Source organism: Corythoichthys intestinalis, chromosome 2, assembly GCF_030265065.1.
Source record: "Corythoichthys intestinalis isolate RoL2023-P3 chromosome 2, ASM3026506v1, whole genome shotgun sequence".
Classification (NCBI taxonomy): domain Eukaryota; kingdom Metazoa; phylum Chordata; class Actinopteri; order Syngnathiformes; family Syngnathidae; genus Corythoichthys; species Corythoichthys intestinalis.
The window spans coordinates 65,882,128-65,909,594 of NC_080396.1; the positions used below are offsets into that span (position 1 = coordinate 65,882,128).

Below are 27,467 nucleotides of genomic sequence, written 5' to 3' on the forward strand. Positions count from 1 at the left end.
AATATATTCCATTTCACAGTGCATGATGTAAGTCATATGTACTTATTTTTGTTAATGTATGTTACTTTTATCTTTATTATAGAAAAAAAAAAAAGTAAATGTATGCATTATCGTCGGTTTTTGATGTACATCCTATGTTCTTAACTATTTAAAATTGAGTTTTTGCATTTAAATAAGAGGAAATGAGAGAACATAAAATTAGGAGACAGAGGTTGGTGATAGGCTGTTAACTGTTATTTTGCAAATCATTGAAATTTTACAATTCAAAAAATACAGATAAAAATTACACAGCAAAAGCCACACTTTAAGGACTATGCCAGGGACCTCCTAAAGCGAGCCAACATCAACACCACACAGCTTGAGACTCGACAGATCTGCAGGGGTGGTACCCCCCGTCATCTGTGAGCAGGTATGCGGCTCAAGGATCAGAGTTTACACCCACGAGAAGTGGCATCAGCAAACAGTGTCGCTACCCCCTGCGGCATCCCACCTTTGGAGCAACATTCATCATCGAACACGACGGGCAACTAAGATATAGAATACAATAATGATTAAGAATTGAAAAAAATTTTTTTCAAAAGAGTCGCTTGCCCCATAAAGGTTTTAAAGTCTTAAGTGCTTTTGAATAACTGACAACCGCAGTGACCACTGTCTCTGTAAGGGTTAATTGAACAAAACACATAACTTCAGGTATCAATACCAAACCTAATCTTTTTGTGTAAACACCATTTAGGGTATGCAAACCAGGTATCTTCTGCTCTTGAATCTCATTTTAAAAAAATCATTATCATCTTACACAAAACTCCAAAAATGGGCCGGACAAAAGTATTGCCCCCCTCAACCTAATACTTGGTAGCAAAACCTTTAGACAAAATAACTGCGAACAACCGCTTCCTGTATCCATCAATGAGTTTCTTAAAATGCTCTGTTGGAATTTTAGACCATTCTTCTTTGGCCAACTGCTCCAGGTCTCTGAGATTTGAAGGGTGCCTTCTCCAAACTGCCATTTTCAGATCTCGCCACAGGTGTTCTATGGGATTCAAGTCTGGACTCATTGCTGGCCACTTTAGAAGTCTCCACTGCTTTCTCTCAAACCATTTTCAAGTGCTTTTTGAAGTGTGTTTTGGATCATTGTCCTGCTGGAAGACCCATGACCTCTGAGGGAGACCCAGCTTTCTCACACTGGGCCCTACATTATGCAGCAAAATTCAGACTTCATAATGCCATGCACACGGTCAAGCAGCCCAGTGCCAGAGGCAGCAAAGCAACCCCGAAACATCAGGGAACATCCGCCATTTTTGACTGTGGGGACCGTGTTCTTTTCTTTGAAGGCCTTGTTTTGTTTCCTGTAAACTCTATGTTGATGCCTTTTCCCAAAAAGCTCTACTTTTGTCTCATCTGACCAGAGAACATTCTTCCAAAACATTTTTGGCTTTCTCAGGTAGGTTTTGGAAAACTCCAGCCTGGCTTTTTTATGTCTCTGGGTCAGAAGTGGGGTCTTCCTGGGTATCCTACCATCGAGTCCCTTTTCATTCAGATGCTGATGGATACTACGGGTGGACGCAGTTGTACCCTCGGACTGCAGGACAGGTTGAACTTGTTTGGACGTTAGTCGAGATTCTATATCCACTTTCTGCACAGTCTTTCGTTGAAATCTCTCGTCAATTTTTCTTTTCCGTTCACATCGAGGGAGGTTAGCCAAAGTGCCATGGGCACTTATTGATGACACTGCGCACGGTAGACACATGAACATTCAGGTCTTTGGAGATGGACTTGTAGCCTTGAGATTGCCCATGCTTCCTCACAATTTTGCTTCTCAAGTACTCAGACAGTTCTTTGGTCTTCTTTCTTTTCATTATGCTCAATGCGGTTCACACAAGGACACATGACAGAGGTTGAGTCAACTTTAATCCATTTTAACTGGCGGCAAGTGTGATTTAGTTATTGCCACCACCTGTTATGAGCCGCGGGTAAGTAACAGGTGCTGTTAATTACACAAATTAGAGAAGCATCACTTGATTTTTCAAAGGGTGCCAATACTTTTGTCCGGCCCATTTTTTGAGTTTTGTATAAAATGATGATGATTTAATTTTTTTCCCCCATTCTCTTTTGTGTTTTTTCATTGCAAGCAAAATAAAAGATATTACTACCAAAGCATTTGTAATTGAGATCATTTTCTGGGAGAAACTGAGCATTATCTGACAGAATTGCAAGGGTGCCAATACTTATGGCCAGCAGTGTATATAATGTAGAGCTTCCCTTTGAATTCGAGTTCTTGGTATGTGCCTCAATGTTACATAAAAAGCCTCCTGATCCTATAGCCCCCTCGCTATTACCAGTTGGTACGGGCCACAAAGTCTACAATCACTCACCCTGCCTCTAAGCTGCACAGTATGCAAGATAGTGTTTGTGTGTGTTTGTGTGTGTGAGAGACAGAGAGCGAGAGAGAGAGAAAGCAAGAGAGGGGAAGGGAGATAGACCGAGAGAGCGAAGCAGTGTGAGGGGTACCTAGAAAGGACAACTGGGGCAATCATAAAGGGGTAAAGGGAACAGCAGAAAAAAGCGTGGCATTGGAAAAACGTGGTGCTAAAGTGTAGCGATGTGATGACTAGATGATCAGCTACGACGTGCCTCAGCATCCTGCTCTGCAGCCTTGACAGGAGTTGACACGACAAATTGGCATACACTGCTACACTACAGCACCATGTCATCTACGGGGTCAACCAAACACAACAAACGTCTGGCGTGTAAGTAACCAACTCATAATATTTGATGTAGTGCTGTCAAAATTATCGCGTTAACGGGCGGTAATTAATTTTTTAAATTAATCACGTTAAAATATTTGACGCAATTAACGCACATGCCCTGCTCAACAGATTAAGACGACAGCAGAGTCATGTCCACTTGTTGTGTTTTTTGTCTCCCTCTGCTGGCGCTTTGGTGCAACTGACTTTATGTGTTTAAGCACCATGAGCATTGTGCAATTATTGACATCAACAATGGCGAGCTACTAGTTTATTTTTTGAATGAAAATTTGACTAATTTTATTAAAATGAAACCATTAAGAGGGGTTCTAATATAAAATTTCTATAACTTTTACTAATATTTATCTTTTAAGAACTACAAGTCTTTTTATCCATGGATCGCTTTAACAGAATGCTAATGTTAATGCCATCTTGTTGTTTTATTGTTATAATAAACAAATACAGAACTTATGTACAGTATGTTGAATGTATACTGTATATCCTTCCTGTGTCTTATCTTTCCATTCCAACAATAATTTACAGAAACATATGGCATATTCTATAGATGGTTTGAATTGCTTAATTGCTTAATTTTTAAACTGTCATTAACTCGATTAAAAATTTTAATTGTTTGACAGCCCTAATTTTGTGTAATTGGTAAATGCGGCACACTTTGGGTGGAATTGCTGCAATTCCATCTATAACTAATGCATCACATTGTTTACTTAAGCTATATGAAACTGTTCATTCTAATTAAGTGGGGAGATTTTTAAAAAAATCTTACTTCACTATGATTGTGGATTATATAATTTACGTAAGAATAAATTATAAATACCACCATTAAAAAACATGTCTGCTAAACTTTGTGACTTGCATTGTTTACGGTTGGCTCTCAGAGGCTTTTATTTAATACAACCCATGTTCAATAAATGATTTGAAAAACACTCATTAAAACAAATTGAATAACATAATACTCTTGTTATACCAATTTTTTCAAATATATTTGACTTTATAGTTGTGCAACAGTGTTGCAGCAGGTCAAAACTAAAACTATTTCCAAAAGTGTTGCAGGAGCAAGAATTAGTGGTACCGAAAAGGCATGACCATGGTCTTGCATTAAAATTAATCTCATCAGAGTCTTAGTGTCAAAATGTCAAGTTGCTATATTCTTGCCCCTTTATTTCTGTATGCTGGTGCATTCACGTGGAAAGTGAGGCACCACAAAGCCCAGCAGAGCCTACCAAAACCCTTTTTCCAAATGGAAAGCTATCGGGAATAGTGGTGGTGATTGTTGCCTTTAGTTTGAGTGATGATCCTTAATGGCTTTGCGAATGAGGATGGAAGTGGCATGGGAATTTCAAAATATGATCACAAGATGCAATCAAAGCTTAGTGGGCTTCTGTAGCTGGAAACAATGTAGTGGAGGTATTTTTTCCACTTGTTTACATTCATTTTAACTACAAAGGTGACGATTTATAGATATAATTATGTGGAATTTCTCTATCTTGACACCTTCTAAACGAGAATTTACAGATTTTACACACAGTGTGTTTACAGCCGAGAAAGTATGGGGTTTGTATGTAGGGGGCGGGGGGAGGGGGGTCATGGTGGGAGTGGTGACTGCTGTGATGCAGTGATCTCACCCATAAATGATTTACACTTGTCTGAGATGACTCTTTGGACAAGAGAAAGACTGACTGCCTCATAGCTTTAATACACTTGGACCTAACGATGATGAGGTCTCACACTGCTGAGAGCTGAGTTGCACCCTTATTAATCCATTGGGGAGAAATAAAAGCTGTGGGTCATCTCAGCAGCATGGTGTTGGAGATGGATGAGCGCTCAGATGTGAATGCTCATCGAGTGAACGTATCTCTGACCCAAACATAAACACATTCAATTTTCCATGAAGACACAAAAGCGATCATAAGATTTCTTCCCAGTCGTCACAAGGGGATTGAAAGCCTTACCATGTGACTGCCTGGTTCAATAGGACCATTTGTTTTATGCTTCCAGTGCAGTTCCTAGGTCTCTTGATCTATGACTGCCCCATTAAAACGACACAGAGCAGTCAATGATGCATGTAGCTCACTTTTCATCACAGGGACACTTTGGAAACACCAGTACACAGTGAATTTTATAGACCCTAAAATTAAGGATGCATGGAAGTTAACATCTTGACCATATTCATTCACAATGTGAATAGTTGACAGCCCGATAACAACAAAGACATCTCAGAAATGAAAGGCTTTACATTTGGCATTGTGCTCATTCATATCCTGTGAGAATAGAATAGAATAGAATAGAATAGAATAGAATAGAATAGAATAGAATAGAATAGAATAGATCGCCCAAAATTTATGTTATCCGAGGCCAACAGCGGTCAGGCATTTACAAATTTCAAAACATTTACATTACATTTAATTGACAACATGACAATGTTGCATAATTCTTCATATCATTGTCTTGTCAATTTCTCTTTCTCGGCAAATATGCGTGTAGAAGGCAGTAGGTCTTGCACAGCGATGCGCTATGGAAGAATGCAGCTGAAGAACTGTACGCTCATTACATAAGAGCAAGCCTAAGGCTATTATGATTCACTGTGGGCTTAGACAGAGAGGGACTTTAGAAGCCATTGGTTCTGTCTCAGATCACAAGTGTCATGGAATTTTAGTGTTTTGTTAAGGTAGATAGATAGAGACACTACATGCACATGCACAGTATACATACACTATAAATTTTGTTGTATGCTTTTTGCACCTTTGCCTGCCCGTACTCCCCTACAGTGGACCGACTGTTAAGAACTATGCACCCTTTACTACAGTAAGTCATGTCTTTTAATATGCTGAGGCACATCGACAGCAGCCATCCCAGCTGTTCTCTCTTCCTTCACCCGCCATAAGAAATCCCTTCCATGTGACCTTTGTTTCATAGCCAGATCAGGATAAAGCAGCAGCCTAACAAGGAATTACTCAGTTGTTTCCATGAACAAGAAAGGCTCAAAGTGCATTCCAAGGCAATCAATCCATTTGTTCAAACTTCTGTTTCAAACAGAATCGCTCTGAGAGAACATGTCTTCGAAGGCCAATACTGTATGTGAATCAGAAACCTTCATTTATGTAAGCGTGCCACTGTAGTCTATCGACATCAGAATGCCATACGGCAAGCAACATGTCACTTTTGCTCGTTAATATTCTTGACATTAGCAGTTGTGGCTAGGCGGGTCAACCTCCGGTTTGTCCCTAGTTGTAAATGCATGCAAATGGTGTACGAACGGGATGTTTACTGAGCTAAACCTACCAATTCTGTCCGAAAATGATGTCCCTGGTGCCAAATTCACTGATAAAGATGTGGAACAACATACAAATGTTCAGTTAAAGAGATGGCTGTAGTGTCGAGGGCTGAAAAAGACCAGCCGACCTCATCCAGAGTTAGATTTGCTATCAACACCTTTTTCTAGTGTGCATTGCCTTACGCCACTGACAATGATATTCTCCTGTTTCAACAATCTATCCTTTACCACCATATGCCCTGTCTTTCTTATATATAATGTATCCTCTGGTTGTCTTACATCTCTGTCCGTTCTTGGGGACAATTTACATTGCTATTTTTGTGTAACGATCGCAAATGCTAATCAATGACAGCCAACGAACACTTAAATTTTTTCATTAATGACAAATCTTAATTCTATAATTTATTTACACTTCCCCCTTACAAAAGTTGTTTTTTTTTTACAACAGAAAAGGTAACAGTGGTAGCCAGATACTATTTTAATTTTTTTCAGGTAATTCATTGTCAGACAGAAGCAGCACGGCAAAACGTCACACTAAAAAATAAGTAATAATATCAAAATGGGTTACCTCTTCGTCTTCTAAAGAACCACGGCCCCCAACAAAATGTTTACTGCATATGTAATGTGAATGGCTTGACGTCGCTGGCGTTAAACTGGTCTTTTGGACGTTCGCGCAAGTTGATCCATTCTTCACATTTTTTCTCCGACTTTTTGGTCTGAAGAAAACATCCTTCATATGTCGTAATGTCTTGAGTCGTTTCTACAAGTTCCATAGCAGCAGTGTTTGATCGGCACGTTCTTCTTCTTTTTTTTTTTTTAAGATTACATGAGAAAAAACAAGCAGAAATAACATGGTTTGTATTTGAGAGCGTGTAGATAATGTCCCATTCCCGCGCTACGATGGCAACGTCACGGTCTAAAAATCCAGGCGGTACGCTATTGGCAATTACCGTTGTTTTGTTTCAAGAAAAATAAAAAAAAACAAAATGGGACTGGTCAGTGTCAGGACTGGGATTAAAAAAAAAAAAAAAACAACAAAAAGATTAATGAATAGTGTAATTAACAAATTAAGACAGATGATGAACAAGCACAGTATTAAACTGCTTTACCTATCAGTAATGTTACATACAATGCTGCAGTGGTGAGATGTAACAAAGTAAAAGTACTTCATTAATGTACTTAAGTACATTTTTTGTGTATCTGTACTTTACTTGAGTACAAATATGAAGTGGTACTTTTTACTTTTACTTCACTATATTTTACAGCACGTATCAGTTCTTTATACTCCACTACTTTTCAAACTGTCGCCTGCGTTAGACGTTACTTTTGTTTGTTTTCTTTTTTTCTCGCTGTGAATTGACAGTTTCGTTTTCATGCCTCGTTTTTTTTAGCGTCTATTTACATTGCAGTAAATTTTATTGCTTGTTTTTTCCATTCTGCATGTTGATTCAGATCTCTGTATGTATGTGTATATATACAGTATACGTATATGGTAAATGGTGTTATACTTATATAGCGCTTTTCCACCTTTGAAGGCGCTCAAAGCGCTTTACACTACCTATATATATATATATATATATATATATATATATATATATATATATATATATATATATATATATATATATATATATATATTATTATTACATATTACATAAAGGTAGTACTTTTACTTGAGTCAATTTTTTCTTAGATACTTAGGTACTTTTACTACTATTTATTATTATATATTATTTTTAGTATTTTTTTTGCACCTGTATCTGTACTTTTACTGATGGTTAAAAAAAAAAGTGAGTACTTCATCCACCACTGCAGTCCAGCATATACACGGCATGTATAAACTTAACCATTGAAGGTATTAGCCCTTCTTTCGAATTCATTCTTCTTTCTTCTTGCAATCCTGCTACTGACAAATGCAGATTAAACACTTTCTTAAAAATCACACTCAAATGTAGAAATCACTTAACTTAATTATTCCACAGAGTCGCATAAGGTTCCTTGGCAGAATACCCTCTGTCAGAAAAGATGGGCAATCTCCAAAGGAGGCTTTGAACGCCAACCAAAGTAACCTTAGCTAAATTGCATCTCCAACACTTCCTGGAAGACAAAATAGCACGAGGTTAATAATTACATGAGTCATTCTGCTGCAACCATGTTTATTTCAATCATTGTGTTGTTAGAGTAGCTAAAGTAAGGTACAATGTATAAGGTTGGCATGTGAAGGAAATAAATGACGTTAAAGGTAACAATCCTAATTCAACTTTTAAGTTTGCATGTTGTAAACTGCACATTTTGTTGAGAGCTATGCTTGGCTCTTTCATAGGTCAGTTTCTGTAGATTTTCGATCATTTCTTGATTTTGGGGCATTTGCGGGTCATTTCCTTGTTAACTCATTGGCTACCAATGACGGCCCTAGACGTCCAATCCATTTTGACTGGGAAGGGCAAAGGAATGTTTCTTTATTCACCCCTCTCGGTCAAAATGGATTGGACGTCTAGCGCCGTCAATTGCACTGAGACATACAGATTCACAGCAAGTTTTCCCCGTTTAAATGAAATTGCTTGTCTATTGTTATCTGGCAGGCAATGATTTACTTCCAGGTGACAATTTTTGGGTACTACAAGGACAGTTTCTGTTGATTTTGGGTCACTTCCAGCACATTTTGGGGGATTCCGGAGTAATATTTTGGAACATTTCCTGTTGATATTAGGACATTTCTGGGTGATTTTGTGTTCATTGGTCACTTCCTATAGATTTTGGGGCTTTTTCCCAGTCACATGCTGTTGATATTGGGTCCCTTTTTCCCCTGAGGTAAATAAATGGAATTTTTTAAAATCCAAATTTTGGTGCAACTCTACGTGTAGGCAAGAACTGTACACGATTTTGTTAAAGTTTTCATGTGTGAATTATATGAAACGGATAAAAAATGTAGGACAAGACGATGTTTTTAATTTAACTTTGTAAATTTTTGGCACATTTTGAAGTTGAAACAGTGAGACGTAGCCAAAGTTCATGGGCTTTGCACCGTGGACGGGAATAAAACATGAATATCATATGTGGGGAGATTTGCTTTGCAAAGCATCCCAAATATATTTTTAACTACAGAACCCTATTTGTGGAATTTGAACTGAGAGGGTTCTTGGCTTTACAGATATTCAAAATAATTTGTTCGTTATATACACATTATCAGCCTTCAACCACGGGGAATTAGAAACTTTTTTACACCATCTTTAAAGTGGCTCACATTCACATATTCATGTGCTAGTGGACAGCTGCTCCCATGCAAGTCACTGCCAGACCCACTGGTGGCAAGTTAGGCTTCAGCTCCTTGCCCAAGGACACTTTCACAGTGGGATCCAGGATTCAAACTACTGACTCTTCGGGCACTGGATGACCCACTCTACCGACATTGCCACGGCCGTCATGAAACATCATCGCACGATCACACAGACGTATGAACACACACACAGAAATGCACTCATGCGGGCGCAAATGAATAACAGCACTGGTGAACGGAGTTGAAGTGCAAGCCCATGCAGCCCAGTGGGGAAAGGCACAGCGTGTTGAGAAGTCAGCACAGTTATACAACCAAAGATAGTCCGTTTTTCAATTCATTATCCTAAATATGGACATTAGGATAGATATTCACCTATGCACAGAGCAGTGTTTTTCAACATTTTCTGAGTCACGGCACGTTTCTACATTGGAAAAAATCACGGCACACCAAAAACCAAAATTGTTCCAAAATTACTTTCTGTACAAAATTTTTAATTTGAAAATAATTTCTCAATATTTATACTTACTCAGTATGAAACTTGAGCCTGTTTAGATGAACACAAAGCCGATATCCTGGCAGGAATCTTCTTCAACAGCTCTCAGTCTTTCTCTGTTTTTTATCTTTTTATAGCAGTTAGGCTTGAGTTATTAGACAGGGGGACTTTAGCAATGTCTTTAAACGCATCAGGGACAAGCATCTAGCTGACAATGGCTTTGCAGGCAGGTAGTATTAATGTCTCTGCCACAGTGTGGGACTTTTTGGATTTAGCAACATATTCAGCAACAAGGTAACTGGCTTTGAGGACTTCTAATTTACCTTTGTAGTTTTGCACACACAAAAAAGTTGCCTGTTTCTCTTTGTTTTCACGAAGGCGAACAAAATAGCCCATCGACTTGTTTTGAAGCGACAGGTGTTTCGTTTGGAGATGATGTTAAAACTTGCTTGGCACCATGACGCTGTTGGATAGCCGCTCATGTCGTGTTCAAGAACTGCTCGGATTTCTAGCCATCAGCCACCTTGCTGTCCTCGACAATGTGTTGGAATAAAACACATTGAAATAAAACACAGAGGGGAGGAATGGCAGTTATCACATATGGATAAAGGTGGCTGGTGGCTAGAAATTTGAGCAGTTCTTGAACGCGACATGAGCAATACCTCGCTCATCTGCATACAACCTCAACCTTTTATCTACATGTACTCCTTCCATCCTACTGCAACTCTGCCCGACGACATAAAAAAAACAACAACAAAAAACAATATTGTAATATATTTCTCGCGGCACGCCTGACGATCTCTCACGGCACACTAGTGTGCCATAGCACATTGGTTGAAAAACACTGGAAAAACACCTGTATAGAGGATATAAAATGTCTTAACACCATTGTTATAATGCTAGGTTTTTAAAATATGAAAAATGAGCTCAATAAAAATAATTTAAAAATTTATACTGCCTTGTTCCCATTCAGCTGAGACAGACAACTCCCAGAGAGTGTTGGGCAACGAATCTACACAACATCTCAAGCTGAGGGAGAGACAGCGTTTTTTTGAGGAGGTCTACCAGCAAGATGTTGATAACTACCTGCCCTCTGCCCACCTGCAGATTGACAGCAGGAAACGTAAGAAACAACATTGGATTTTATTTCAGAGGAAAATGCATATTGCAAAGTTGTAGTCTTATACAGAGGCACATTTATTGCCTTTCAGCAACCATAATAAAAATGATAAAAAGCTTTATTAGAGCCATTCAGATCACCTCTCCTGCTTTACAGACACTTTCATAACACAAACTGTTTTTGCAGCCCCCATGGGAAGTATCTCATCAATGGAGGTAAATGTGGATGTGCTAGAGCAAATGGACCTGATGGACATATCTGACCAAGAAGCCCTTGATGTGTTCCTTAATGCTGGATCAGGAGGAGACGAGGGAGCCCTTGCATCCCCACTACCAGGTGAAGAAACTAAACCTAAAAAACAACACAGTTCTAAATCAATACAGAATTTTGAATACTTACTTCTATACTGCAAAGAAATAACCAACAGTAAAAAAAAAAGTTTGATATTTGGCTTGGGGTAAAGCTTACAGATGATACAAAAATGCTCTAACTTCTCAAAGTTAACTTACCATAATTTGACTTTATAAAACTTTTGAATGACAATACAAAAATACTTTGCCATTGTCAGGCTTTAAATACTGTATAATGTTCGATACAGAAGGTTACCAGTGGCCATTGGATTTTAAAGAACCCAGTGGGTCATATCTCACCCAAAATTGGAAACTAATTGGCCAAATCATATCCTAATTATGACCTACTCTGCTGGCCAAAAGTATTCGCACCCCAGCAATTCTGTCAGATTATGCTCAATTTCTCCCAGAAAATTATTGCAATTAAAAATGCTTTGGTAGTAATATCATTTATTTTTGAAGTGCATTTTGGGTCATTGTCCTGCTGGAAGCCCCTTGACCTCTGAGGGAGACCCAGCTTTCTCACACTGGGCCCTACATTATGCTGCAAAATTTGTTGGTGGTCTTCAGACTTCATAATGCCATGCACACGAGTCGAGCAGTCGAAGGCCAGAGGCAGTAAAGCAACCCCGAAACATAAAGGAACCTCCGCCATTTTTGACTGTGTGGACCGTGTTCTTTTCTTTGAAGGCCTCGTGTTTTTTTTTTCCTGGAAACTATGTTGTTGCCTTTCCCAAAAAGCTCTACACTGTAAAAAAATTCAGTGTAAAATAACAGTAAAGAGCTGACAGCAGGGTTGCCATTTATATACTGTTATTTTACAGTCTTGGTAATGTAAAAATGTTTCACAGTAATAGTCCGGTATCTAGAAAAACTGTTGATTGCTGTATTTATAGAAAATACAGTGAAAGTCTGTCAGCAGGATTGCCATTACCAGACTGTTATTTTACAGTCTTGGTAATGTAAAAATGTTTCACAGTAATAGTCCGTAATCCAGAAAAACGGTTGATTCCTGTATTTATAGAAAATACAGTAAAAGTCCGTCAGCAGGATTGCCATTACCAGACTTATTTTACCGTCTTGGTAATGTAAAAATATTTAACAGTAGTAGTCTAATCCAGGAAAAACTATTCCTGTATTACCAGAATTCACAGTAAAGAGCAGGCAACTGAGGAGCTGCAGTGCGCTGCGTTTTTAACGATATACTGTGTTTTAACGGTATTTGGGAAAATGACTTTACAGTCTATGAATGCATATATTTCCGTCTAGTACAGAAAAAAATGCTGATCTCAGGAACGAAACAGAACAGGTTTTATTTCATCGTGTTGGCAGGCAGTGAAAACGGACAGGAACTAGAGCCATGGTGCAGTCGGGTCGTGTAGGTCAGGCTGAGCAGGCTGGAGATCTGCCGTAATCGGGTCAAGCAGGACAGGTTGGGCTCAATGGAGTGCTGGCATAGCACAGGCTGAGCAAGTTGATTGGGCTGGAACTCGGGCGTAGTCGGGTCAGGCAGGCAGGCTGGGTTAGAAGTGGTGATCGGTCAAGGACAAATCCCAAATTACCCCTAAACAATATACTACAATTGTCCAAACATTTCCACCGGTGAGTCAAGCCATGTGCTAATGGCCGCTGCTGGCACATTTCATCTTTTAATTCTGCTGCTTACCGGCTGCTTCTCTGGTTATCTTTTGCCAACGTCTCCAGCTGCACAGGACTGCAAGTGTCAATAGCCAAACCAGGCTGCCATCTTCCTTTCATGCTTTTATAGCTCTGGGTTGCTCATGGGTTGATTGGCCAATCTCTTCCAGCTGTGCATCGTTTCCATAGTGCTTGCATGCCGGTGATTTTTCAGTTCACGCCTTGGTTGTCTGCTCAATGCTTTTTTGTTGATGTTTATCAGGGTTTGACTTTACAATGCGTGAAAAATCATTGTCCATAATACTCCCATTCTTCGCATGGGTTCTTCAATATGAAGAAGTAAGAGTTTGTAAAAAGAAAAAAAAATGAAGCAAAAAAGCACCTGTATAATTTACTCCAAATGTAAACATTGGTCTCATGTGTGATGTGGGGACAAAGTTTGTCGCAGCCAGTGACATTTCCACAGTAATTCACCGCCATACCACTAGATTGGTGTGGCTTTGTCTTTGTGTGGTTTTGGGGGACTCTTGTCGAATTCCTTTATTTTCCACCGGTCATTGACAGCAATGGCAATGGAGATGAAACGTGTGCATTTGCAGCTGATTAATATTAAACAACAAATGTTGTCAGTACAAATGTTGAAGCGTAGGCGACACAGAAGTCGATGGCGAATGTTTGAAAACGGTGTTGTTGTTGTGCTGAACCGGAAACAATGTTCTAAGCGGACGAATCACAGTCCTTTGACGTTCACGTCAAGCGCGTTGACGTGATGTGTAGTCAGGACTTTTTGGAGGTGTACGTCAGGCTATGGTGTAGGGTCATAATCAGGTCTGCGTTAATGGCATAGGTCCGCTGTCACCGCTACACAGAAGCATACTGTAAATCAGCCTTCAGGGTGATGGAATACTACAATTTTTGGAGAAGGGCCAGTTTAGATCAGAGTGGGGATACAACAAGAAAAATATAACATATGAGTGGAATAGAATGGAGGCGACATCAAATAATATAATAATATAGCCTATAGGCCAACAAAACATCCAGTCTGGTGTTTGCGTCGATGTGATTGTGTTTTAGTCTGAGGCTCAACTCCCATACATCATCCGCTACAGCTAACGCTAATGCATTTAGCTAACATTTGCTACATCAAAATTTAAAACTACTAACAATCAAAACATAAACATAATAAATGTATTAAATAAATAATAATATAAATAGAGAAATAATTAAAAATAAATTTTATCGTATTGTAACTCCACTGTTGGATACATATGAGACACTCGGATTTTGCCTTTTTAACCCCTCACTGGCAAACACCTTTAATTTATTTCCCCAAAAAATTCACTCAGCTGCATCTTTTATCAATATTATATATCGCTATCCAGCAATCCTCAGAACTTTAGTTTAATATACAATAATTTAGGTAACATGAGTAAGACTTAATTAACTCACCGTTTATAAATTGGTACACATAAATCCCAATATAAGTTGAAAAACAAGCACTGAAAAGCAGCAAATGTCATCTAAAGTCATCCTCTGAAGAGTCTCCAACATCCAAATTATGGCTAATTATGTCCTCCAGGATTTGATGGCAAATTATTTGCGGTATCTAGTTATCTTAATTTAAATTGGCAAAAAACACAGTCTATATTGCCACAATGTAAAAGATGTCAGATTACTGACCATGCTCAAAATTTCCAGTCAAAACTCAGTTTCCAAAAAATACGGTAGTGTCATGTAATTGAAATATTAACATACCGTTTACAGCATTTGTCTTGTTGCTTTAATGCTGGTAACCCACAATGCATTGCTAACTACAGTAATAAACTGTTTAACACAAAAATGGTATTTTAGTGTTCAAAATTGGCCGTAAATTTACAGCAACTTTTTACAGTGTACTTTTGTCTCATCTGACCTGAGAACATTTTTCCAAAACGTTTTTGGCTTTCTCAGGTAAGTTTTGGCAAACTCCAGTCTGGCTTTTTAAATTTCTCTGGGTCAGAAGTGGGGTCTTCCCAGGTATCCTACAATAGAGTCCCTTTTCATTCAGACGCCGACAGATAGTACGGGTTGACACTGTTGTACCCTTGGACTGCAGGACAGCTTGAACTTGTTTGGAGGTTAGTCGAGGTTCTTTATCCACCATCCGCACAATCTTTCGTTGAAATCTCTCGTCAAATTTTCTTTTCCGTCCACTTCTAGGGAGGTTAGCCAAAGTGCCATGGGCTTTACACTTATTGATGACACTCCGCAAGATAGACACAGGAACATTTAGGTCTTTGGAGATGGACTAGTAGTCTTGAGATTGCCCATGCTTCCTTGCACAATTTTGCTTCTCAAGTCCTCAGACAGTTCTTTGGTCTTCTTTCTTTTCTCCATGCTCAATGTGGTACACACAAGGACACAGGACAGAGGTTGAGTCAACTTTAATACATTTTAACTGGCTAAGTGTGATTTAGTTATTGACAGCACCTTTTATGTGCCACAGGTAAGTAACAGGTGCTGTTAATTACACAAATTAGAGAAGAATCACATGATTTTTCAAAGGGTGCCAATATTTTAGTCTTGGCTACTTTTGTGTAAAATGATAATGATTTTTTTTTGGTTTTTTTTGTTAATCTCTTATGTCTTTTTTCATTACAAGCAAAACAAATGAAGCTATTACTACCAAAGCATTTGTAATTGCAATCATTTTCTGGGAGAAATTGATCATTGACAGAATTGCAGGTGTGCCAATACTTTTGGCCAGCAGTGTAATCCTGTAATGCCTGGCGTACCACCAGGTGGCACAAGTAAGCACAGTAATATACTGTACATACTGACTTGATATTGCAAAGCCCTGACTTCTCTGTTTTTACTCTGCAACTGCACTGAACTGATTTGCATCACTGAGTGAGTCAAAGAAAACAAAAACCGTCATTGCATACTTAGGGCTTGAAAAGGAAAGGGTACTGAGTACTTCTGTGCTAAAGCCCAGGGAAAGTCTACAAGTCTTACCTCATTAGAAACCATTGCAGTTTTTAATGAATACAATACAATACATTACAATACAATACAATACAATATAATGCAATATTTGGCACATCATTAATACTGTAGAATATACAGGGTGATTCAAAAAGAAAGTGCCAAAACCATTGCGGTGTAGCGGATGAATGTTGTTGAGTGGTGGTGTTATACTTATATAGCGCTTTTCCACCTTTCAAGGCGCTCTACACTATCTCGCCATCCACCTACTGGTGACGCAGCACCAGGAGTAATGTGGGGTTCAGTATCTTGCTCAAGGACACTTAGATGAGTTCATCAGGGCGAAGAATCGAACCCACAACCTCTGGGTTAGGGGACAACTACCACTGAGCCACGCCACCCCGTCTCGAGTCTCGATAGCTCGCTGAGTATGTGATGCCGTGTCCGGCCGCTCGTGACTCTTAACTCTGTTAACTCTCTAGTGTCTGTCGTAACTCTGTTAACCCAGCCGGAAACGCGCGCGACAACAAAGTTTTCCCCCCGGAACACAAATAGTCCATAGTCCATACACGTTCCCTAGGTGAATTCTGTTAAGAGGTAGTGGTCACTACCCAGGTCCCCCCCACAATTCACCCACACAGGACGCCAGGCGCAACCCGATATAACGGAACGGGACGGTCGGGTTGCACGGCCGGGGCGCCGGTGGAAGACGACCGAATGGACGATCAGGAGGACGTCCAGGATGCCAGGTGTGGGACGTCCGAGCAGGATGATCGGGAGGACGTCCGGGATGCCAGGCGATGAACGACCAAGTGTGACAATCTGGAGGACGTCCAGGATGCCAGGCGGAGGGCAACCGAATGCCACGATCAGGAGGACATCCAGGATGCCAGGCAGTGGATGACTGAGCAGGGCGACTTTGAAGTCGATAGCGCATGTGACGGTTCAAAACACCAGAGAAGGTCCGCCTTAAGTGCCCCATATTTGTCCTCTTTCGGTGGAAAAGCAACGACTCGCCTAACTCTGACCACCATCGAGTACCCGAGTAGAAGTGCATGGTATCGTCAGCTATACCGTGGAGGGCGAACTGCGCCTCCGTGCACGCGACCACGTGGCCGCAGAAGATTCGTTGAACATTGTTAGCTCAAGAAAGCTAGAGTCCACCATTGCTTTAAGTGTTCGTAAAATGCCTCTGAGACTTCAACGAGGCAAAAAGAATGTGCCAAAACCCTTGCGGTGTAGCGGATGAATGTTGTTGAGTCTCGATAGCTCGCTGAGTACGTGATGCCGTGTTCGGCCGCTCGTGACTCTCTTAACTCTGTTAACTCTCTAGTGTCTGTCGTGACTCTGTTAACTCAGCCGGAAACGTGCGCGACAACAAAGTTTTCCCCCCGGTACACAACATGCCCCATACTAGTTCCCTAGGTGAATTCTTTAAAGAGGTAGTGGTCACTACAGCGGTATATTAAGAAAAAAAAAAAAATAACTAGCTGGATTCAAGTATGGATTCAAGTATTGTATATAACTTCAAAAATTTTATTTCATGCTTTACAGGTGCTCAGTGAGACCACTACCAGCAGCACGGACAACATCAAGCCGATATGAAAATTCCTCCCTAAACGCGCTTCAGGATACACACAAGCTCAAACACACAAAACGCTTTCTGCCGAGGAGTCGCCATTTCGAGCGTTAATAATCGAGTGATTTTCAGACAAAGACAAATTGGAACTGACTCCCAGTTAAACAAAGATAATTCCTGTATCAAATGACTGCTAATTCAGTATACAGTGGGGAGAACAAGTATTTAATACACTGCCAATGGGTTTTTTAAAATGAATAAATGCGTGATGATTTTAGCACATTCTGTTTGAATCACCCGATTTTGATGCTGATGCACCAAAAGATCAAGGAATTCTTTACAGTGGTACATCTACATACGAAGTTAATTCGTTCCAGGTCCTTGTTTGCAAGTCAAAATGGTCGTATGTCGAATAGGATTTTCCCATAAGAATACATTACAATTTCATTAATTCGTTCAACAGCACAAAAACACACTAAATCCTTGATAAATACTGCTGTTACTATTGCAAATAGCAATTACAAAGAGCAAAACAAATAATTTATGAATAAAAATAGGAATAATAATATAACAATAGTAATAATAATAAAACTAATAATAAAGCTTGTAATAATGTAATAATCGGGTTCTAATGTGGCGGACGTATTTTGCGTTGTGTACCTGAACGCACCGCATGGCTGACGACAAAGTGAGAGAGAGAGTGTATTAAAGTTTTAACCTTCATTTTTCTGTGTTCTGTTGTTGGGCGTCAGCTGCGGGGAACAGTAGGCATGTTGTGAAGTTCTGAAATAAATGATTAAAAACCTGACGAAGCTGGCGATCTTTTTGGCGACGTTACAATAATAATAATAATTGTCTCCTTAACTTATAAAGACTGGCGAACGGAGGAGGACCGCCGAGCTCGTAGCCACCCAGATAGCAGACTGGCGTTTAAAAGTTGTTGGATCAACATTCCGCTGTTGATCTTATATCGTTGAATCAACGTCACTTTTGCACCTTCAATCAATGTTATTTCAACGTTGAAATCCTTACAAAACCTAAACGTCATTTGATTATTAATAATATTTGAACAACGCTGAATCGATGTTGTTTTCGACCAAAACGCCCGCTCATCCATAATTCAATGACTTTTCAATCATATTTCCCGGTTAATCATAAGTCGACTATTTGTCAACATTAGTTCATCAACTATAAAACAATGTTAACCCAACCATCGTCTGACATACCATAGAACAACGTTGTTTCAATGTCACTTGACGTCGAAAATTTCGATGTCAACCATACTGATGATTTTGATGGAAAATCAACGTTTATTCAAACTGTTATCTGGGCGTTCTACGGCCGTATGATCGAGCAAGTTTACTGACGCGGACACCACGCTCACATTTCGCTATTATTTCAAACTTCATTTCAATGGTAAGCCTCACCTTTTTCCTTTTTTTTCACCACCTGCACTAACATTGTTGGAACCTATGTTGATTTCTCTCACAGGAAAATCCATCATGCGTCCGTCTTGTGGGAAAACAAAGACACTGCTGGGCTGTCATAAATTGTTGTATTTCGGCATGTCATCGGATGTAAAAACAAATGACGAGTCAAATTTTACGTCGGATGTAGAAAAGATCGTGTGTCGAAGCAGTTGTATGTCGAGGTACCACTGTATTTATAAACCAGATTCTAAAATATGGACTCACGAGATGCACTGTTCCATTTCACTATTATGCAAAGTGCATAAAACTACATAAGTTAGTTTACTATAGCTGGGGTCTATGACGAATTATTAGCATAATCTCTTATATTCTTTATGTAAATGAGCCAAAAGATTAAGGGGTTCCCTAGTTCTGAAACCAATTCTAAAACACAGCCTCAGGAGATGCTGTTAATATTGTTGATTTTAGCAGAAGCGGGAAATCGCTTCATAAAGTACGTAAGTACGTAGCTGCCAATTCAGCTACATTAGCCATACGTAAAAATACGACTTTATTTTCATTTTAATAGTTCGTAGTTGTAGTCCTATTTTTTTCGATTTCTTTCTTTGGCACTTACTCCGTCGTATGTCATGCGATCACGCAATAATTTACAGTACAAGGCCCTTTATTGCTATCTTTGATACGAATTCCTCTGTGTGTCAAATTTAAAGTGAATGTGGCCCCAGGTTTGTTACAGAGGCACTGAAAGACATACAGAAAGGCACAAAAGTCTATACAGGTAGTCCCCAGGTTACAGTCCCACTCGCTCACTCGGCTGCGCCACTTCTTTGTGGGCGCAAATGTGCTCTTCCTCGTGTGTGCAAATGTGCTCTTCTTCGTGTGCGCAAATATGTTCCTCTTCATATGCACATGAGCTCTTACTCACGTGCGGAAGTGCGACCTAGTCTATGCTTCCTGCACCAAAATAAAAACATGCATCACAAGGCAAGGCAAGGCAAATGTATTTATATAGCACAATTCAACACAAGGCAATTCAAAGTGCTTTACATCACATGAAGATCGTAAAAATCACATTTAAATCAATACAATGTAAAAACCAAGACAATCAAAATTGGAAATAAAATTATACATAAAAATTGTATTTAATAACAAATAGAATAAAAATAAATAAATAAAAACAAAACAAAAACTACTACTACTAATAATAATTGAAATCAGCAATGGAGATAAGCACAAAAGGAATAGAAAGCAAGTAGATTGAAATATATAGACAGTTATGGATATGCAGTGCTAAACAAAAGCGTTTTTAGCCCTGATTTAAAAGAGTTAACAGTTTGAGCATACTTCAGACGTTCAGGTAACTTGTTCCAGAGGTGAGGAGCATAATAACTAAATGCTGCCTCACCCTGCTTGGTTCTTGTTCTTGGAACATGCAGAAGACTGGTTCCAGACGGCCTTAGGGGTCTAGATGTCTCATAGGAATCTAACAAATCAAGTATTTTGGTCCAAGGCCATTAAGTGTTTTGTAGACGAGCAGTAGTATTTTATAGTCTATCCTTTGACTCACTGGAAGCCAGTGTAGCGATTTCAAAACCGGTGTAATGTGGTCCAGCTTCCTTGTATTTGTGAGGACTCTGGCTGCAGCATTCTGTACTAGCTGCAGCTTCCTGACTGATTTTTTTTATCAAGACCCGTAAATATACCGTTGCAATAGTCCAATCTGCTGAAAATGAATGCATGCATAAGTTTTTCCATGTCTTGTTGAGTCAGAAGCCCCTTAATTCTGGTTAGATTTTTTAGGTGGTAATAAGCGGGTTTACGGTAGTGACGGACTTTAGATGGCTATCAAATTTTAGGTCTGAGTCAATAATTACGCCAAGGTTTCTGACTTGATTTGTAGCTGTAAGTGACATTGAGCTAAGTTGCCAGCTTATCTTTGACTTTTCCTTTTTTGGCCCAAAAATGATCAACTCTGTCTTCTCCACATTTAACTGGAGAAAATTCTGGCATATCCATTCATTGATTTGATGAATGCATTTACTCAGGGAGACTAAGGGACTATAATCATGTGGGGACACAGAAATGTACAGTTGTGTGTCATCTGCATAGGCGTGATAGGAGATGTCATACTGTTCCATTATCTGAGCTAAGGGAAGCATATAGATGTTAAATAAGAGTGGTCCAAGAATTGACCCTTGAGGGACTCCACACGTGAATTTGGTTCGTTCTGACTGATGGTTTCCGATTGACACAAAGAAATCCCTATCATGTAAATAGAATATGAACCATTGAAGTATAGTGTCAGTAAGCCCTACCCACTGTTCCAATCTGCTGAGTATTATGTTGTGATCAACCGTGTCGAATGCGGCGCTGAGATCCAATAGTAACAGAACAGATGATTTGCCTGCATCGGTATTCCGACGAATGTCATTTCGGACTTTGATAAGCACGGTCTCGGTGCTGTGTTGTGGCCGAAATCCAGACTGAAATGAGTTAAAAAGACTGTTTTGCATCATGAAAGTCTGGATCTGTTCGAACACAACCCTTTCGATAATTTTCCCCAGGAATGTCAGATTTGATATTGGGCTGTAATTACTAATGATTGAGGCATCCAGATTAGGTTTTTTTAGGAGAGGTTTTATTACTGCAGTTTTTAAAGTCTGTGGAAACTCTCCTGTTTGGAGAGGAGTACAGTGGTACCTCTACATACGATCGCTTCGACACACGAACTTTTCGACATCCGACGTAAAATTTGACTCGCCATTTGTTTCTACATCCGACGACATGCTCGAAATACGACGACAATGGCAGCACCGCAGATGAATGCACGGCGGATTTTCTTGTGTGACAAATCAACACTGGTTTCAGAAAAGGTTGGTACAGGTGGTGAAACAAGGAAAAAGTTGACGCTTACCTTCTAAATGAAGATGCAAATGACAGAAAAATATGAGCGTAGGGTGGGCATCCGTGAAATGGCTCAACAATACATCTCCACGGTCCTCCTCCGACCATCGTTCGCCAGTCTTTATAAGTTAAGCTGACAATTCTTATTGTGGTAACATCTCCAGAGAAATCGCCAGCTTCGCCACGTTTTCATCATTTCTTTCACAACTTATTCAACACAAAACGCCTGCTGTCTGCTGCAATTGACGATGTTCTCAAGAAAGCATTGAAAGCGAAAGTAAACTTTCACCAGCTCCCCTCCCTCTTTGTCACGTCAGCGCCGCGGTGCCTTCAGGTACAGAAAAAAACGTCCGCCTTATTAGAAGCCGTTTCGTTACACTATTACAGGAATTATTATTATTATTATATTATTAATCCGATTTTTATTTATTATTTATTTGTTTTGCTATATGTAATTGCCATTTGTAATAGTACCAGCAATATTTTTTAAGGATTTAGTGCAGGTTTTTGGGCTGTGGAACGAATTAATGGAATTATAATGTATTCCTATGGGAAAATCCTGCTCGACATACGACCATTTCGACTTACAAACAAGCTCCTGGAACGGATTAACTTCGTATGTAGAGGTACCACTGTATTTATAATCTGAAGTATGTCTGGGGCTATGCAATGAAAAACAGTTTTGAAAAAGTTTGAAGGAAGGATGTCACAGAACAAAAACTCAACATTATAAACAAATACACCTTTCACCAAAGGGCAGAACAGTCATTGTAATAAAATACGTAAAATAAATAGAATCCCCCTCACATCTAAATGCAAAACCCCAATTTTAACTACAACCCCTGTCAACAATTATGGAAACAAAAGTAAGAGGATGTTCATGCAGTTGTTTAATTTTGTCAACAAAAAGCAGGTCACAGAGTCACATTAATGAAAGAAAGTAAAAAATATAATACTGTGAGGTACTGTTTACGTGACTAAAAATAAATAAAATAAAACGACTGGAGACAAAATAGTGGACGAGACTCCAACGTTGTGAAGTCGAAATCACGTAAGAAGGGTACGTCGTAACCTGGGGACTACCTGTAGCTAATCCACTGTAGTGACCGCTGTTCCTGAAAGGGTCCATCTCAAGAGGCTGAAAATAATGAAGGCGACTCAACCGAAACAAGACTCAACAGACATTTGAACCGCTTTTGTTTACAGATGGAGAGGATGAAGATGATGATGAAGCAGACGAAGAGGCCGAGGTTATCTACAGGGTGTGTCCACCATTGCAACGGCAAAATGAAGACTCCAACTCTTCAAAGTCCCGCATTTCTTCGACGTCGTCGGGCTCCAGTGATACGAGTGGTGGCAGAGCAGACACACCGGTAATTCAGTCAGACGATGAGGAAATCCATGCTGATACCCAACTGCTGACCTCTGTTCCTCATACTGGTGATGACGAAACAGAGGATGAAGAAGAAGAGCAAAGATGCCTGCTGACGAAATCACAAAGACTAAAATAGAAAGAAACGTCTCTGTACATTTCTTGTGAAACCTAAGCATGATTCACCTGCTGTGATTTGTCCTTTGAATACTTGTGTGTATAATATCAAGATAATATACTTCACAATTTAAACGGTACATTTTTTCCTCTTTGTTAATGGAAAAAACATTTCAGTCAAAGTTCCTGTTGAGACATTCAACACAAATTATACAGTAGGAGTTATTCAACGCCCACACACTTACTGTAGTTAATGTTACTGCTTGCTTCCTGAGAACCTCCCTTGCGTTGATTGTGATTTCAAAGCAGGTATCAAGCAGCCATGTTGAAAAAAAGAAAGCTGCAGTGCAACTTGACTTTTCTGATTTTTATTTTATGTTAAACCATAACAATCTGCAATTCATTGTACTTTAGTAATGCTGACATGCCTAGAGTGAATTGCTTTCGTCAATATAGGTAGTTTTCTTGGCCAACAGAGTGGAAGGGTGTGCCAGGCGAAACAGTTTCCAAGTCTTAAAAGTTAATTGCTTGGATCTTACGCCTTATGCGCTTGCATTGCAGGGTTTACGTTGACAATTAAAAGCAGTGGCCATAAAGCGTCAGTTTGAAAACGACACTTTTGATGGGTGTGTTGAATTCGCAGAAGTGTGTGTTATGAATGCACTTACTAAAAACGTGCTCACGTGTATTTGTTTTGGTAGTGATTTGGTAGTGAGATCTTGTATCACTCACTCTGCTACTTCATGACTGTTGTAAAGAGCAGGTATTTTTCTACCCTAGCCCATATTTTGTGTGGATTTACAACGTTATGTGAATGAGAGATTAACATTGTAAATATAGATTTTTACACACATAATATTTTTCAAAAATGTCTCAACACCGGAATCACTAAAAAACTATATGTTGAGTGGGTTAACGGTAATATGTATCTTTAATAAATCTAGGTTCTGAAATTCACACTGAGATCTCAACAAAGGTCTGTAAACCATTAACGAAAAATGATAATCATGTAAAGCTGATAAATTGCATTAGCTGAGCTTTAATATCCGCCTTTTTTTTTGTTACATAATGGCATGCCTCGAATTAAAATTTAAAAGATGGGATTGCCTTTTTACATACCAATCAGTTTTCTCACTGTGACTTAAACTTCACTGATTTCATCCATCAAAAATTGTTGAAATAAAGTGTAACGCAAGCACTGCTAGGGAAGCCATAGAAAAAACGTGCTTTAATAAGCTGATCATGTCTAATATTTTCATTATACAGTGGTATGAAAAAGTATCTGAAACTTATGGAATTTCTCACATTTCTGCATAAAATTACCATCAAATGTGATTCTTCTGTACAAAACTGCTGTAGTTCAGTCAGATTCTAGGGATGTCTGACATGAATTGCTGTCTTTAGGTAATGCCACAGCATCTTAATGGGGTTCAAGTCTGGACTTTGACTTGGCCGCTCCAGAACTTGTATTTTGTTCTTCTGAAACCAGTCTGAGGTTGATTTATTTTGGATCATTGTCTTGTTGCAGAATCCATCCTCTTTTTGCTTCAACTGTCTGACAGACGGCCTCAGGTTTTCCTGCAAATTATCCTGATAAACTTTTTGAATTTATTCTTCCATTAATGATTGCAAGTTGTCCAGGCCCTGAGGTAGCAAAACAGCCCCAAATCATTATGCTCCCTCCACCATACATGACGTTGTGTGTTACTCCCAAACAATTCAACTTTGGTTTCATCAGTCCACGAAATATTTAGCCAAAACTTCTGTGGAGTGTCCTAGTGTCTTTTTGGGAACGTTAAAGGAGCAACAATGTTTTGTTTTTGTTTTTTTTGACAGCAGTGGCTTCCTCCGTGGAGTCCTCCCATGAACACCATTCTTGGCCATAGTTGTACATATAGTTGATTTGTGCTCAGAGATCTTGGACTGTGCCAGTGATTTCTGTGAGTCTTCAGCAGACACTAGGGTTCTTTTTTACCTCTCTGTGTATTCTGTGCTGAACCCTTGGCATCATCTTTGGTCAACGGCAACCTCTTGGGAGAGAAGCAACAGTGTCAAACTCTCTCCATTTGTAGACAATCTTCCAGACTTTTAGAGATGGTTTTGTGTCCTTTCCCAGCTTTGTACAAATCAACAATCCTTGATCGCAGATCTTCAGACAGCTCTTTTCACCGAGCCATGATGCACATCAGACAATGCTTCTCATCAAGACAATTCTTACCAGGTGTGTGTTTTAGAATGGTCAGGGCAGCTTTAAACCACTCTTCAGGGATTGGGCACACACCTGACTTAAATTGTTTGGTAAAAATGTTTTTTAATTGTTCTTTAAGTCTCCTTAGGCGGAGGGTTCACTTACTTATTTGCCACCCCTTCTGTCATTGTTTTCACGCTATCCTCAAGCAGACACTGTTTTTACATCCGTGTGATTTTGACAGATCAGATCATATTTGATGGTGATTTTATGCAGAAATGTGAGAAATTCCAAAAGGTTGAGATACTTTTTCATATCACTGTACATGATTTGTCATTCTCCACTGTGAATAAAAAACCTTGCAACTGCTATGTGTCACCAAAAATGCACAATACTATTGTATTTTTCTGTGAGGTGCAAATGTTGTGCAGCTGTTTAATGTATAAAACCACTCACCCATACAATCTTTTGAAACAAGGCAAGTACCCCAAAACAGGTGTTTTTGAGTCTTTACAAAATGATACTGTATACATGTTTACAAATGCACTGAAGTTGTGAATGCATGCCTTTTGTGACTAGTACAGTACATATATATTTATGTTGTGCAACATCATCGTAATGCATGAATGTCTAAGCTAAAATCTCTTGTAATTGCTAAGTGCTTGGTCGGACAAGTTGTATCTGTGTGAAATGACTTTTCATGCCTGACGTATCAATTTGAGTGGGTGTGAGAGATTATCGAACTGAGAAGTTGAAAAAACACAAGGCCAACTGAGGTCGTTATCCATAGATTGTCATGTATAAATATAATGGAAGAAAAATGAGAAGAAAAATAATTATCAATTCCTCATCTCTACGGGTAATACTTGGTACCGTATTTTTCGGACTATAAGTTGCACCTGAGTATAAGTCGCACCAGCCATAAAATGCCCAACGAATAGGGAAAAAACATACAGGGTATCCATAAAGTCTCTTTACCATTTAGAAAATTTATTAAAAATGCAATTGATTAGATATTTTATTCAGATTTGTTCTATTGTATTCAGCCTCTATTGAAGTTTTTGTTTTTTTTACCTCTTTTAATACACTTCTACATGGGCACCATTAGTTGCACGAAGCACATCAAGACGGTACTCGATTTCTTGCCATGTTCGCTGTAGCATAGCCTCATCAATTGTGGCAATGACATCAGTAATCCTTCGCTTAAGGTCAGTAATATCCCTTATCTTTGTTTGATACACGAAATCTTTAACATAGCCCCATAGAAAGAAATCCAGGTTCACCATATCTGGAATTGGCCCTCCCTTCCAATCCATCGGTCTGGAAATGTTTGATTGAGGAACCCACGAACATGCAGTCCCCAATGTAGTGGTGCACCATCTTGTTGAAAAATGATGGTTGGTTGGCGGTCATTCAGTTGTGGTGCCACATATGCAGTTAAAAGGTCAAGGTAAACATTTGCAGAAATTGATGTCTCGATGAAAAAAAACCCCACACAAATGCAGTGTAATAAAAAAAAACTCTAATAAACACTGAATACAATAGAACAAATCAGAATAAAATATCTAATCAATTGCATTTTTAATACATTTTTGAAATGGTAAAGAGACTTTATGGACACCCTGTATACAAGTCGCACCGGAGTATAAGTCGCATTTTGGGGGGAAATTTACTTGATAAAATCCAACACGAAGAACAGATATGTCATCTTGAAAGTCAATTTAAAATAAAAATACAATACAGAACAACATGCTGAATAAGTGTACAGTATGATGCATGAACAACGAAATGCGAACATGGCCGGTATGTTAACGTAACATAGCTATTAAGAGTTATTCAGAAAGCTATAGCATAAAGAAAATGCTAACAAGTTTACCAAACCATCAGTGTCACTCCAAAACACCAAAATAACATGTGAAATGAGGTAATAATGTGTTAATAATTTCACACAAAAGTAACTCCCGAGTATAAGTCGCACCCCAGCCAAACTATGAAAAAA

The 27,467-nt window shown here is 39.1% G+C and overlaps 1 protein-coding gene across 1 annotated transcript; it reads left to right on the forward strand.

The window, feature by feature from the left end:
* The first annotated feature begins 2,384 nt into the window (after positions 1 to 2,384).
* Positions 2,385 to 26,754, forward strand: si:ch211-253b8.5 (dysbindin). Its single transcript, XM_057858432.1, has 4 exons — positions 2,385 to 2,747; positions 10,780 to 10,929; positions 11,113 to 11,262; positions 22,998 to 26,754. Exons 1-4 carry the CDS (start codon positions 2,705 to 2,707, stop codon positions 23,300 to 23,302), a joined length of 648 nt encoding a protein of 215 aa, XP_057714415.1. The 5' UTR covers positions 2,385 to 2,704; the 3' UTR covers positions 23,303 to 26,754.
* The last annotated feature ends 713 nt before the right edge of the window (positions 26,755 to 27,467 follow it).